The sequence below is a fragment of the Miniopterus schreibersii genome, assembly GCF_964146895.1.
Source record: "Miniopterus schreibersii genome assembly, chromosome: 10".
In the NCBI taxonomy this organism is placed as follows: domain Eukaryota; kingdom Metazoa; phylum Chordata; class Mammalia; order Chiroptera; family Miniopteridae; genus Miniopterus; species Miniopterus schreibersii.
Window position 1 is genome coordinate 33,625,378 of NC_138110.1, and position 13,977 is coordinate 33,639,354.

The 13,977-nt window shown below is 39.6% G+C and overlaps 1 protein-coding gene across 2 annotated transcripts in view; it reads left to right on the top strand.

Annotated features, from left to right (window-relative positions):
* Positions 1–1,791: 1,791 nt before the first annotated feature.
* DSC3 (desmocollin 3) overlaps positions 1,792–13,977 on the top strand; it is a 41,184-nt gene continuing 28,998 nt past the window's right edge. For both annotated transcript variants that reach the window (XM_081150372.1, XM_081150373.1), the window contains exons 1-4: positions 1,792–2,084; positions 9,538–9,622; positions 12,243–12,442; positions 13,857–13,976. In XM_081150372.1, coding sequence (XP_081006498.1) covers positions 2,019–2,084; positions 9,538–9,622; positions 12,243–12,442; positions 13,857–13,976 — 471 coding nt within the window. In that variant the 5' untranslated portion in view covers positions 1,792–2,018. The remainder of the gene's footprint in view (positions 2,085–9,537; positions 9,623–12,242; positions 12,443–13,856; position 13,977) is intronic.

Genomic DNA, 13,977 nt, shown 5'->3' on the forward strand with positions numbered 1-13,977 from the left:
TCTAAAGGCCGGCTGGGGCCAGAGTAAACTGAGAGGCTTTTCCCTAGGTTATGGGTGAAGGTGAAGGTTTGGAGGATGGGAGGTGAAATGGTTGGAGTAGAGAGAAATTCAAAAAGCTATGTCTGAGAATGGAAGAGCTCTTCTATACAGAGGCCTCCAGAGGTGAGACAAAATCTCTTCATGGGTGCCTTGAATATTTCAGAGATGGGACAGAAAAGTTGAACTTAATGTCTGAGTACTGAGAGCTGAGGCCCATGAGATTCAGGGAAACTCAAGACTTCAGAAAATGAGTCTATTGAGGTGACTAGGTTGGGATGAATGAAAGCTGTAGCCCCTTCCCTGATTAATCTGGACTAGCTGAGGGTTCTGACTTTAGAACTTGCACGTGGACTTTGAGGAGCAGCAACACATCAAAGAAGGAGTTCCTTCTGAATGTAGCAGGTGGGGTCTTAGTGGGGGCTTACAGAGACATAAAGGACTCTACCCCTAGTCTTGCAAGCCACCTCTCTAATTAAAAAGTTTACCATACTGGGCTATGATGATGGGTCTTTATTCCCTCTTGGGCTTAGAATTGTTTTTGGCAGAAAGTGGGTTTTGCACATTTCCTTTTCTCCAACCCCTTACACAATGCCTGGGTGAATGGGTGACTATTACGTATTTGCTGAATGTGATAATGGAAAAAAAATAATAAAATGGAATAAGTGTTGCTAAGAGAGTCAGGAGTCTATTAACAACATGGGACCTACACACATCTTGTACCTCAGTTCTCAGTTGCTTTTAAGTTGCTAAACCTGTTGCTAAACTTGGCTCAAGGCTTAGCCATAAACATCTTGGACCAACTATGGACACACATGGACTTGACCTCCTCCTTGTAGTTTTCAGTCCCCTTGTTTTGCATATTGGAACTAACCAATCCCTGTTAATCTAGCCAGCAATTCTTCATTTGCAGGAAAGAATTACATTTTGTGTGTTTTTTGCCTTATAAATCTTGCCTTTCTTTGTGTGTTTTTTTTTTCCCCCCAGAGCACTGCTTGAGTTGTTACCTAAATCTGCTTCTCTCAGGCTGCAATACTTTTACTCAAATAAATGTTTTTGTTTTTTTATTACAGGTTAACACTTTTGCTGTTGACAAATGATATTAAATACGCAAGCCTCCTTTAGAGTACAGAGTTTTGTCTGGTAGATTTTCCTTTTACCATAAACTGAAAAATTGCATCTTAGTACAATCACCATGTAATTAACTAAATCAATAATTCGCATATAAGAAAAACACGTTCTTTCTTAAAAGGTTCACATAAGGCCACAACATTGGCAGTAAACAAAGCTCTGGGTGTAATCACTCATGTTTTGGGCGCATAAAAATGGCCAGCTAGCAGAATTTCTTTTGTAGCAGGATTTTTTTATTTTTTTACTTGGGTTTAGTTTCTGGTAGAACAAATGCCAGCTTCTTCGTGCCACTTGGGATCATTTCCCTTCCGTTATCCTGTGAGTAAAATTTGGAAAGAATGCCATGTATCCCGCATTCCCCAGGGAGACAGCGCCCAGACCGTCATCAGGAGTTGAAGGGAGGCTCGGCGTCCCTGGCACCCAGCAGCGCCTCGTCGGGCACACAGCCGAGCAGGCGGACGCGGCGCCGCAGCGGGAACGAGGCGCAGCGCCGGGCTGGGCGGCGAGGTCCGCGCGGAGGGGGGCGGGGCGGCGGCGCCGCGGGGCAGGCGGCGGGCGTGGGAGCGCGGGCAGGGGCGCGCTCCTGGGACCGCTTTCCCGAGAGCCGGCTTGGCGCGGCGGCCGGGAAGCGGAGGGGCAGGCTCGGGCACCTCCCCGGCGGCTCCCGCGGCGATAAAACTTGAGAAACAGCGAGGAGGGGCGGCGCGGCGGCTCCTGGTCCAATCCCGTCCCAGGAGCCAACACGCTCCGAAGCAGGCGGGCCTGAGAGCGGCGCGGCGACCCACATACTCCTGCGCCCGCCGCTGCGCCTGCCCGCGCTCTCGCCTCTCTGCACCCCGACCCGCGCTGGGATGGCGGCCCCCGAACTGCGCAGCCCCCTGCGCGGAGCCGTGTGCACGCTGCTGCTGACCCTCGTGGTGAGTGGGGCGCCGGGGCGGGGCGCGGCGCAGGCAGCCCCCCGGGGCCGGCGTGGGCAGACGGGGGGTGCGCCCTGGTCCCCGCCGCCGGAAGGGTAGGGGGCGCAGCACATTGAAAGACCACCGACGTTTAGCTCAATCTTGGGGCTTAGGGACCAACCCAAATTTGGGCGCGCGGAGGTGAGGAAGGAAGACCCAGGGCTGAACTTTGTGTCTGGGACCCCGCGTGGATTGCTTGAATATCACGGTCGAGCCCCCGCTTCGCGGCGCCTAGGCGGACGCCGTCGTGGCTGCGCGGGGGCTGCGGTTCGCATTCCTCCCCTGGCTCCCGGGCCTGGCGTTGCGGTTGGGGCGCGTTTGGGTGGAAAGAGTGGAGGAGCTTTTGGTCAGATATTTCATGGCCCCTAAAGTGAGCAAAATACGGACGTGAGGAGGGATTCCAGGGGCTGTCTCCCCATGGTCACCTGGAATGGAGAAGTCACCTGGAATGTCCCGTCTCCCCCTCCCGCTTGGAGGCGTCGGAGCGATGCTTCTTGGTCGAGGCGTGGAGTTACCTCTGCAAAAACAGCTTGCAGGTTTTGTCTCCCTGAAGGCCATTCAGCTCGCTCTTACTGTCCACCTCAGGGAGCCACCCGATGGGTGTGTGTGGGGGGGTACCTGGGGCCTGAAGTGGTGGGAAGGCTGGGTTTGGGCTGGGGTTGGGGGTCAGCGGTGTGAGGGGGACACTGGGACGCAGCAGAGGGGATTGGGTCAGGGTGGGTGGGGTGGTGGGACTGGAGTGAGGTTGGGTCTTACTTTGGCTGCAGCGAGGACTGGGCAAGCTCAGCGCAAAGCCTGGGGTCTCCTGTGCCCGCGAAACCTGCGACCCAGGAGGAGACCCTCCTGGAGAGGAAGTTAGGGACAGTTTTCCCAGAATTTGGGAGACATCAAGCAAAACAGCGGAAACTCCGACGGCGCGATTACGCGCGGAGCTTCAGTGGAGACCGGGAATGCGCTCAGGGCGCGCTGTGAAAGGGAGCTGGAGACCCCAGACTTTCTGCACCCAGGGGTGGGCGTGGGGTCCGGCCTCGGGAGGCCCTGCCTGGCTTGGGAATAGGTTGACTTTGGCTACTGGGATTGCAGCTACTCCTCTGCCTCCAAGCAGGCAGACTGGGTCCAGGCTTTGTTCTCTCGTTGAATGAACGAGTTGTGAACGCTGGATTGATAGTTACGACCTACGATATATTTATGTACCAAGGATTGTACAAACGAGCGCGTCGACCTGCCAGGCCACTGTTCCAACAAAATGCCTAAGACGAAAAACTCTCAAAGTGTCTTCTGTTGTGATATATTTGATAGTGCTACCAGCTTTTATGTTTAAAAGCACGAAGTTAGTGTTTTCTCTGAGAAAGGGATTGGAGAATGGGGAGAAGAAGCTGGGGAGGTTTCCCTGTTCCCAAGACTTCTCATATTCCCTGGAGGGTAGGGAGTGGCTTTAAGGCGCTGCCCCAGTGGCAGGGGTATTGGGGTGTGGTAAGGCAAGAAGATGCTTGTAAATCTAGAGATAGCATCAGCTCTAGTATATAAACCCGTTTAAGATTACTTTAAAAATAATTTCCTAAGGTTTAGATTAAACAGTCTATCTGGAGATTTTTTTTAACGGTAATACTGGAGAGTGCGTATAGAATAATTTCTTTCATTTGAAATCCCCAGTTTACGAGCACCTTCAGTTTCTGTCCAGCTGGGTAAATTAAGACCTCTGTTGACCACACAATGTCTGTATTTCCTTTTAACTCATCCGATTACCAAGTTTTCAGCCTCATACTAATGGCATAACACCTTAGAAGCACAGTTTTCATTTTATGGATGCCTTAATGGAGCTTTCAAAAACAATCCCACGTTTGAAGTGAGAGCTCTTCAAAGCACGTCTTTAACATGATACTGAGACTTTGAAACATGTTCGCCTTCCCGCTGAGCTGTGTTTTGGGTTGAGGAGTCTTTCCATTTGCACTTCTCTCCTGCATCTCCTTTTACCACTCTAAACTGCTACATTTCCGAATGACCCCCTTCATCCCCCACACACAGAAAAGAAGAAAAAAAACGGAGTGGGGGAAATTCCTAACTACAAAAATTATTAGGGATGGTGAAAACTGATTTGCATTAGCCCAATTGCTTAAATGTCTTCTGCTCAGTTACAAACACTGAGATTCTTTTAAATATGTGCTCAATATTGCCCACTACATCAAATCTACTTTGGGAATTATATTGTTATATATTATATATTAGAAATAGTATGTAATTGGGCACAGTTAATTTATCATTTTGCTAAAAGGGCTGCTCTTCAAAAGGAATTACAATAGTGTTGTTTTTCATAGCATAACATGCTTTTCCCCTTGGATTATATTAATTTTACCTGAAACCTATGTTGACAAGTTGGCATTCTACCTTTTCAGATTTTGTAGCATTAAAGAGAATAATGTGTAATGTGGCTTCTTTACCAGAAATGCCTTTTTGGGGAGTTCTTGATAACAGTTGGCATGTTCATCTTTTTAAAATAAAAATGAGTACAATAATGTTTGTTATTATTTTTTTTGTTAGTGAAAAAAGCTTAAGGCAAATAAAGGAAGTAAATGAGAACTAGTTTATATTAAACCCATGATCTTAAGGAGGGCAAAGTTTTAGTATATATTTAGATCGGTGCATTATCAGGCACCTTTTCAAAAGAAGAGTGTTACTGCTTGCATTGCGAATACAGCTGGATTCTGAGTCACCTTCTGAACCACTTACTACATATAAACCCAGGCACATTTTTTGGCCTGTTGTAATTCCCTTGGCAGTTGGTATTCTGTATGTGGCACCTGAGGGGTGACTTATGGCTAATCATGCTTTTCATTTAACTAGAATCCGATTTCGCAAAGAATTTGTTAGAAGGAAATTTACTAGGATCATCTCTGCACTGAGAACACAGAGTGGTAAATATTACAATTTACAGTTGAAGCGATAAGAGTTTGGAAGATAATGTTCCCATTTTGCAGAAGGCAGTGTCCATAGGAAAAATATGAATTTAAAATTCCATAACTATTAAGCTCAGCCAAGACAATGTCTTTATTTTTAAGACATTCCATAAATTCAAGTTACTTAAGCTTCATTTTCCTGTATTGAAAAGTGTGTCCTTTTAGAAGCCTACCTTGTATATTCACTATAAAACTGAACAACAGTACAAAAGTGAAACAACCTCAAGTAACATCTTCAGTTTTCACTCTCCTTTCGGCATTAGATTTTTCTATCAGTATTTAATGATTTGTATGATAAGCCTTCTATAATACCATTAATAAAACTTGGGTAGTACTGTAAAATGAACCACAGCAATTTATTTTTCCCGACTACAATAGACAATCTTTTAAAAAGTCTTTTTGTATGTTGTAGTTTTTGTTGGGCACTCTTTTATATAAAAGTTATTTTAAAAGTATCTTTAAAAGTCATTAGTTCATCATTGCTAATCTAATCCCTTAACATTTTTACTTTATTTTCAATAATATATCTAATTCGCACAAATGTAGTATCAAATCACTTTTAGTTTCAAGAAGTATGATATAACTGAAATCTGCACATGAATATCATCCCTTTGAAAATGGTATGAATGAATTAATTGTATATTCTTTCCAATAATGTACTACACAACAATGAAAATAAACTACTGCTATATACTCAGCATGGATAAATTTCATGAACAGAGTTTGAGCAAAGAAATTCAGCTGTATACAATAAGCGTATGACTGCATATATTTAAAAGCCCAAAATTAGCAAAATAAACCTGCATCTTCTTAAGGGAGGGAAGAAAATACAATTGGGGAGAGCCCTTGAAAATAACAGTAATGTTTTATTTTGTAACCTTGAAAGTGAATGCTCTAGTTTTCATTTTATTATTTCTTAAAATATCTACTTATGCTATATATAGTCTTTTGTATTTATGTTTTAGAAAGAACATTTAAAAAAAGAGACAAGCAATAGAATGAACAAAACCAAAAGCTCTTGTTTGAAAGTATAGGCAAACCTTGCTATGAGTGAGCAAGTAAAAAACAGTATCAGATCAATCAATATTAAGACTAAAAAGGAGGGGTAGCTATCAAGAGGACAGATGTTTTAAAGGTAAATAATAATGTTAGTAGATTATTCCAATTAATTTGAAAACAGAGTTAGGCAATTTCCTACAAAATACAAATTGCCAAAATTGACTTGAGGAGGTATACAAAATTTAGATAGACTTAGAACCATTAAATATATTGAATTAGAAGCCAAACACACACTTTCACTCACATCCATTAGGCCCAGACCTGTGATAGGTGAATTCTTCCATAATTATATAGAACATATCATTTGTTCTTTATGTAAATTGTTGCAAAGAACAGAAAAAAGTTAACTCATTTTATGAGGTTTGCATGAAGTTGAAAAGTAGTAGCTTGATCTCACTTATGGGTGTATATTTGAAATACTAAAATAAGTAGCAGAAATTGAAAGCAATAATGTATTAAAAAATTATCATGTCCTATAAAGTTTATCACAGAAGTGGAAAGATGGCTTCACATTAGAAAATCTATTATTGTATTTTAACATAGGGAGAAAAAACATATGCTCATTTCAAAACAAGTAGGTAACTATATTTATTGTTATAAAAATTCTGAGCAAACTAGGAATATAAGGGAATGAACTTTCTTAATATAATGAACCATACTTAAAACGAATGAATGAAAGAAAACAAGACTCAGAATTAATGCTGACATTCTAAAAACATTCTCTTTAAAGTTAAAAACAATCCCACAATGGTCACTGTAACGGTTTTTAGTCAGCATTCTACTGGAGGTACTCGCAAGCACACAAGTAAGATAAAAATCTAATTGCCATTTTACTTGCTATAGGATTAGCTACATGGGAGATTCAAAACTATCTTGACAAACTACTAGAGCTGATAAAAATAAGCAGGTTTTCTGGATAAAAAAAAAAAAATCTAAAAGGAATTTGGTCAGCTGATCATTAAAAAAATTGTGGAAGAATAGAAGGCTAAAAAAAAAAAATCTAACCAGCCCAAGCTAGTTTGGGTCAGTGGTTAGACTGTCGGCCCTTGGACTGAAGGGTCCCTGGTTGGGTTCCAAGGGCATGTACCTTGGAGCTGGAAGTAACTTTACAGTTACAAATATCAGATAATCTATTTATGATAGGGTAGAGGAAGAGTTATTAACATACAAAAGTGTAAGCCAGAAGAAATTATTAATAAATTTGACTAAAAACTAAAAGAAATGATTAATAAATTTGGTTGCTTTAAAATGGAAGCACTGTTTATCAAAAGATACCACAAAAAGGAGTGAAAAAGTAACCCACATAAGCCTGCAAATAAAAGATAATTTGAAAAGGATAAGCTTAATATAAACATAATTAAAAGAGAGGAGTAGACAGTTTATAGAAGATAAATGTCAAGTAAACACAAAAAAACGGTGCTCAGCCTTAGTCGAAATTAAGAAAATGAAAATGAAAACAACAGCCATAAGATTGGCAACAGTTTTAATGTCCAGTAGAATTAATTGCAGTAGAGGATTTGAGAAATAGAGACATCTAATAACCTGGGGGCCTTACTACCAATTGATACTAGTACTTTGGAGAACAGCTTGCCAAGAGTTACTGAGATTGGAGATGCTCATATGTTTTTACTGTGGGTATGTATCCTGATGTCTTGTACCTGCAAGGTTGTTCATTGCAGTATAATTTATAATAGAAAAAATGGAAAACGAGAAGTCTAAATTAGCATCAGAGGGAAACAGTCAAAATAAACTGTAATATATTCTTGGAATAATCTTAAACATATTGTTGAGTGAAAAAAGCAAGATGCAGAAGGATGCACATGGACACATACTACACACAATATTAGCTTGTAATTTATGTGCATCTGCATATATAATGCATATATGATAAAAGTATAAAAACTTACAGAGGAAGTATAGACATCAACTTAAAAGGAAATATTCCTTGGACAAGAGAAATGAAAATGAAATAGAGCATAGGACTCTAACCACATCTGTAAATTTTTGAAAAATTTTTGAAAATTATATGTATGTGTACATATATATATATTTGTTCCAGTGGATGCATTATTGAGCAAAACCATGTTTCACCCCAAGGGAATAACTATATTCTTAGGAACAATATGCAATTGAGCATATATAATATGGTTGAATTTTTTTAAGTTCAAACAACTTATTACTTCATTGTCACAGCAATCTTATTGTGACTCTTTGAAAATGACTTTTTGGTTAACACTGTTACATGCTTACCCTAATTTGTAAGTATAAGTGCTTAGTTTTGGGATTTCAGTTTCATTCCATCTATCTATATGTTTATCTTTATGCCAGTACTACTCTGTCTTAGTTGTTGTAGCTTTGCAGTAACTTTTAAAATTGGAAAATGTAAATTTTCCAACTTTGTTCTTCTTTTTCACATTTATTTTGGTCTTGGGTCCCTTGCATTTCCACAAGGATTAATGCTCAATTGCTGCAAAAAAAAAAAAAGCTATTTGGGATTTTGATGGAGAGTGCATTCAATCTATAGATGTATTTTGGGACTACGTCTTCTGATGTATGAAGATGGACTATCTATTCTGAATGGCATTGTTTGCTTGTGCTTTCTGATATTTTTATTACTAGTTTACAGGAATACAACTGACTTTCATATTTTGGTCTTATATCATGCAAACTTGTTGAACTCATTTATTATTATTATTATTCTTGGTGGATTTCTTAGGACTTCCTGTGTACAAGGTCATGTCATCTGGAAATAGAGACAATTTTACTTCTTTCCCAATCTGGATGCCTTTAATTCTATTTTTTTTTCTCTGTAATTGCCTTGGCTAGAAGAGCTTCATACAGTGTTGAATGGAAGCGGTGAGAGCAGGCATCACTGTCTTCCTCATGTCAAAGGAAAGCAATCCTCCATTAAGTGTGATGTTAGTTATGAGTTTTCCATAGATGGCCTTGCGCATGTTGAGCAAGTTCCCTTTTAATCCTAGTTTGTTGAGGGTTGTTAATCATAAATGGGCCTCAACTTTTGTCAATTGTTTGTTTTGCATCTGTTGAGATGATCATGTAGTTTTGTTCTTTATTCTGTTTAAAAAAATACTTTACTGAGGTAAGATTTACATACACAAAGCTGTACATATTTAATGGTACAACTTGATGAGTTTGGAGATAAGTATATATCTGTGAAATCATCACCACAGTCTGTGCCGTAAACATATCCATTACTTCCAAAAGTTTCCTCCCATCCTTGTAATTTACTATTATCTTAATTTTAAGTATACAGTACAGCATTGTACTATAAGCATTATGCTATACAAGTCTCTAGAACTTATTTACCTTGCATAACTAAAACTTTGCTCTTTTTATGTACCATATTTATGTGACCTTATTCTTTAATTTTTTTATTCTAGGCCTTCAGTTTTGCTTGTGAAGCCTGCCAAAAGGTGACATTTAATACACCTTCTAAACTAGAGGCAGACAGAATGGTCGGCAGAGGTGAGAAATTTCAAAACAATATTTTTGAGACAGAAATTTAGTTTACCTAAACTGGAAAGAGCAGGTTATGCAATCTTTGCATTTTGGAATTAGCCTGAATATTTATAATTAGATACAATTCAAGATAATTTAAATATATGTTTCTGTTCTTTATAACTCCAATGAATTCTGTGGTTGATTTTAGTGCTGATGTTCTAAGCCACGCTTTTGTGGTCATTCAGGTTTTGAGGGTTTAAAAATTACATAAAGAATTACATGTAGAATATAGCCCTTCGACTGTAGCACTAAAGAACTACAGATAAGGAGCTGAGAGAATCAGAGCAGGTTTTTTATCAAGGCTATGGCTGCATAGAGGAATATAACAAAGTAAGCTACTCCATTCAAAACAGAACTTAGCCATTTGTATGAGAAAATAGGGAGCCTCAAACTTTCCCAACAGTAGGGAAGTTCTGCCCAGGCAGACTTTCCCTGTGGTACAGGGAATATTGGAGGAAAGCATCATGATTTTTTTTAATTTTATTGCATCATGACTTTTTTTGAGAAAGAGATACAGCTTGTCCCAGAGATACCAAATAGATTTTTAACAAAGTGTGTGATTTCTGGTTATAGTACTTCATTTACTTTTATTAAACAAATGTCACTTTTATTCCTATGGGGAGAAAGAAAGGAAATACAGTGAAGAGTGGTCAGGGGTATTCTGTTAGGGAAATAGGCCAGAGGTTATCATTCAGCTAAAAATGTGAAGATGAGAGGCCGTCACTCCTAAAGATGTTCGCTTCTTTTTGACAAAACGCTTCCACCTGATTAGGATTAAAGTGAAGACACTATGAATGGGTAACATGAATTCTTGGAGAGGTTATCACTTAAGTGACTATTAATTTATCAGTTTGGTTTCTGTTAAGGCAGGCAGTTGAAGAATGGGATGGATTTGATATTTTGATATAAGTATCAAAACACTTAAACTGATACTTATATGTGCTTACCTTTTATTAGAGGGCAAAATTCCCAGGGAGAGAAGACCCCATGTGGACTTTTGGTGGGGAGTTTTGAAAAAATATGAACACAGAGAGAACTGTGAGCTCCGGGGGTAGGGTGGTATAGGGGTGGGGAGTTGGAGGAGAGTGTCATAGAGAAGTGCCAGTGGGAAGAATTCAAAGATAAATTTGTGTTACTTGTCTGTCTCCCTAACTCATACACCGCCTCACTGTTTAGGCTGAAGACAGTATATTAAAAGACTCATAGTCAAGGGAACTTTTCTGTTTATTTATTCAGGTGTGTGTGGGGGTGTGTAACTCAGTTTTGTCATGATTACAATACACAAACCTCTTTTATAGGAAGATCACTGTCATAAGCCTTTTAGCAGCATATGAAATTTTAAAGCACCCTATTTAATACAAATATACAATCAAGATTTTTTTTTAACTGAAAGAAAATTATACTTTTAAAAAAAATACAAGTAAAGAGACTGGGTAACACTTCAGAACAAAAGACTCACACAAGATGAGAGTGAAGGGATGGAAAAAAATTTCAATGCAAATGGAAACAAAAAAGAAAGCTGGGGTAGCAATACTCATATCTGGCAAAATAGACTTCAAAATGAAGGTCATAACAAGAGACAAGAAAGATCACTACATAATACTAACGGGATCAATCCAATGAGAGGATATGACCCTGTAAACATATATGTACCCAATACAGGGGCACCTAAACATATAAAAAAACTTCTGGATTACTTTAAGGGAGAGATAGCAATACATATTCATAGTAGGGGACTTTAACAACCCACTGACTTCACTGAATAGCTCTTCCAGACAAAAAATCAACAAGGAAACAGTGACTCTAAATGCCAGTCTAGATCAGATGGATTTATGGAACTGCCATTTGACCCAGTGATCCCACTTCTAGGAATATATCCTAAGAAACCTGAAACACCAATCAGAAAGAATATATGCACCCCTATGTTCATAGCAGCGCAATTTACAATAGCTAAGATCTAGAAACAGCCCAAGTGCCCATCAAGTAGACGAGTGGATAAAAAAGCTGTGGGACATTTACACCATGGAATACTGTGCAGCTGTAAAAAAGAAGGATCCGTTACCCTTTGAGACAGCATGGAAGGACCTGGAGAATATTGTGCTAAGTGAAACAAGCCAGTCAGAGACAGTCAAGCATCACATGATCTCACTTATAATTGGAATCTAAAGAACAAAATAAACCGATGCACAAAATAGATCCAGAGACATAGAAGCATGGAACAGACTGGTCATTCTCAGAGGGAAGGCGGGGGTGGGTGGCTGAGTAGGAAGAGATTAACTAAAGAACTTATATACATGTATGCATAACCCATGGACACAGACAATAGTGTGGTGAAGGCCTGGGTGGGGTGGGGGTGGGGTGGTGGGGTAGAAAGGGTGAATGGGGAATAAAACAGGACACCTGTAATACTTTCAACAATAAAGATAAATTTTTAAAAAAAGAGACTCGGTAAGATACTTGGTTAATGCAAAGTGATTGGTTTATTTCATTCTGCTTTATGATTTTGAAAATGATTGTAGAATTAAACATGATTTATTCATTTTGCATGTACTTTTACTTTACAAATGGACATTTTCCCTTGCAGTTAATTTGAAAGAGTGCCTCAGGTCTGCAAATCTCATCCAGTCAAGTGACCCTGATTTCAGAGTTCTAGATGACGGGTCTATATACACAGCCAGTGCTGTTGTGTTATCTGATCAGAAGAGATCATTCACCATATGGCTTTCAGACACAAAGAAACAGACCCAGAAGGAGATTACTGTGCTCCTGGAACATCAGAAAAAGGTATTTAAAATGCATTGATATTTTAAAGTATGTTTTTCTTTTTATTTAAATATATATATATATTTAATTGCAAAGAGGACCAAAGGATAAATAGGACTTTTTCCTCTCCCTTGCTCTTCTCTCTTCTTACCTTGTGTTTACTTTCCCTTCCCCCTCTCCTCTTTCTTAGCACTGGCTAAAACTGGGATTTCGCTTTGTTAAATCTGACACCTCTTCTGTGAAGGCTTCTTGTACCACTAAAGCCTAAGTAATTGCTTCTGTGAGCCAGTGGCAGTTTGGTTACCCCTCTATTACAACATTCAGAGTTTTTTATTAGTGCAAACAATTTATCTGTAGTTGTTTGAGGGCACGAATGGAGCACCTTTTTGCTTATAGCCTCAAGTAATACCTGACCCACCCATAGTTAATACGTGTTTGTTAAGTTAATGTTAAGAGCAGTGGCTCCCGTGAATAGGAGGTTGACTTCAAGTACCCACAGTGGTTCTGGTGTTAAAATAGTATTGAAATCCTGGAGTGTGTATAAGGAGGAAGAAGAGGGTGTTTGGCACGGTATTGACCATCACTGAGGGGGTCGTTCATTGCAGTTCTAGATTCCACATCATGAGAAACGAATGGGTTGTGAAAGTAGTCACAGAAATGATGAAATGTTTAGACTGGATTATGACTCATCGATGTTAAGTGTATTAATGATAAAGTTAATTCAAATAATTGCTTAGCACTTTAATAAATGCTTAATAAAATGTCTTCTTGGCTATACGATGAAATGAGATGGAAATCACTATAAAGTCCCATAGAATGTTTTGCAATGATGGAAATGTTTGAAAATCTGCACTGGCTGATATGGTGGCCCACTAGTAATGGCTACTGAGTAGTTGGCATGTGGCTAGTGGGACTAAAGGCTGGAATTTTATATTTTACTTAATTCTAATTAATTTAAATTTAAATAGTCATATATGGCTAGGGCTACCATATTGGACAGTGCAGAATGAGTGTTAAGGCAACGACCAATGTTCATTTTCTTGCTCTGGTCCACATGAGAGTATGAGGTTTTCGCAGAAGGAACAAGTAAGTGCTGCTTATAGATTGTTCCAGAGAGGAAGTGTTGCTCGTCTCTGTTTGGGACAGAACAAGAGGAACTAAGAGTACAGTGATGATTTTCCTACCCTGAGAGTATGGTCAGTGTTAAAAAGGTATGCGAAAGTCAACTGTGTAGTTTGTGAAACCTTTGCAGTCTGGATACATTCTTTCTTACCCTTTTAATGAAAAAGACCCCATTATCTGGTCTTTAGCTTTTGCATGGACATTCTTAAGACTGACCCTCCAGGGAGGCGTTAGGTGTATGGGCTCTCCATTATCTTACAACAAAGTAGGCTGTGATGCTTTTGTTTATTTAATTTTCTTTCTCTAAATTCAGGTACTGAGGAAAAGACACACTAAAGAAACTGTTCTCAGACGGGCCAAGAGGAGATGGGCACCTATTCCCTGTTCAATGCAAGAGAATTCCTTGGGCCCTTTCCCTTTGTTTCTTCAACAAG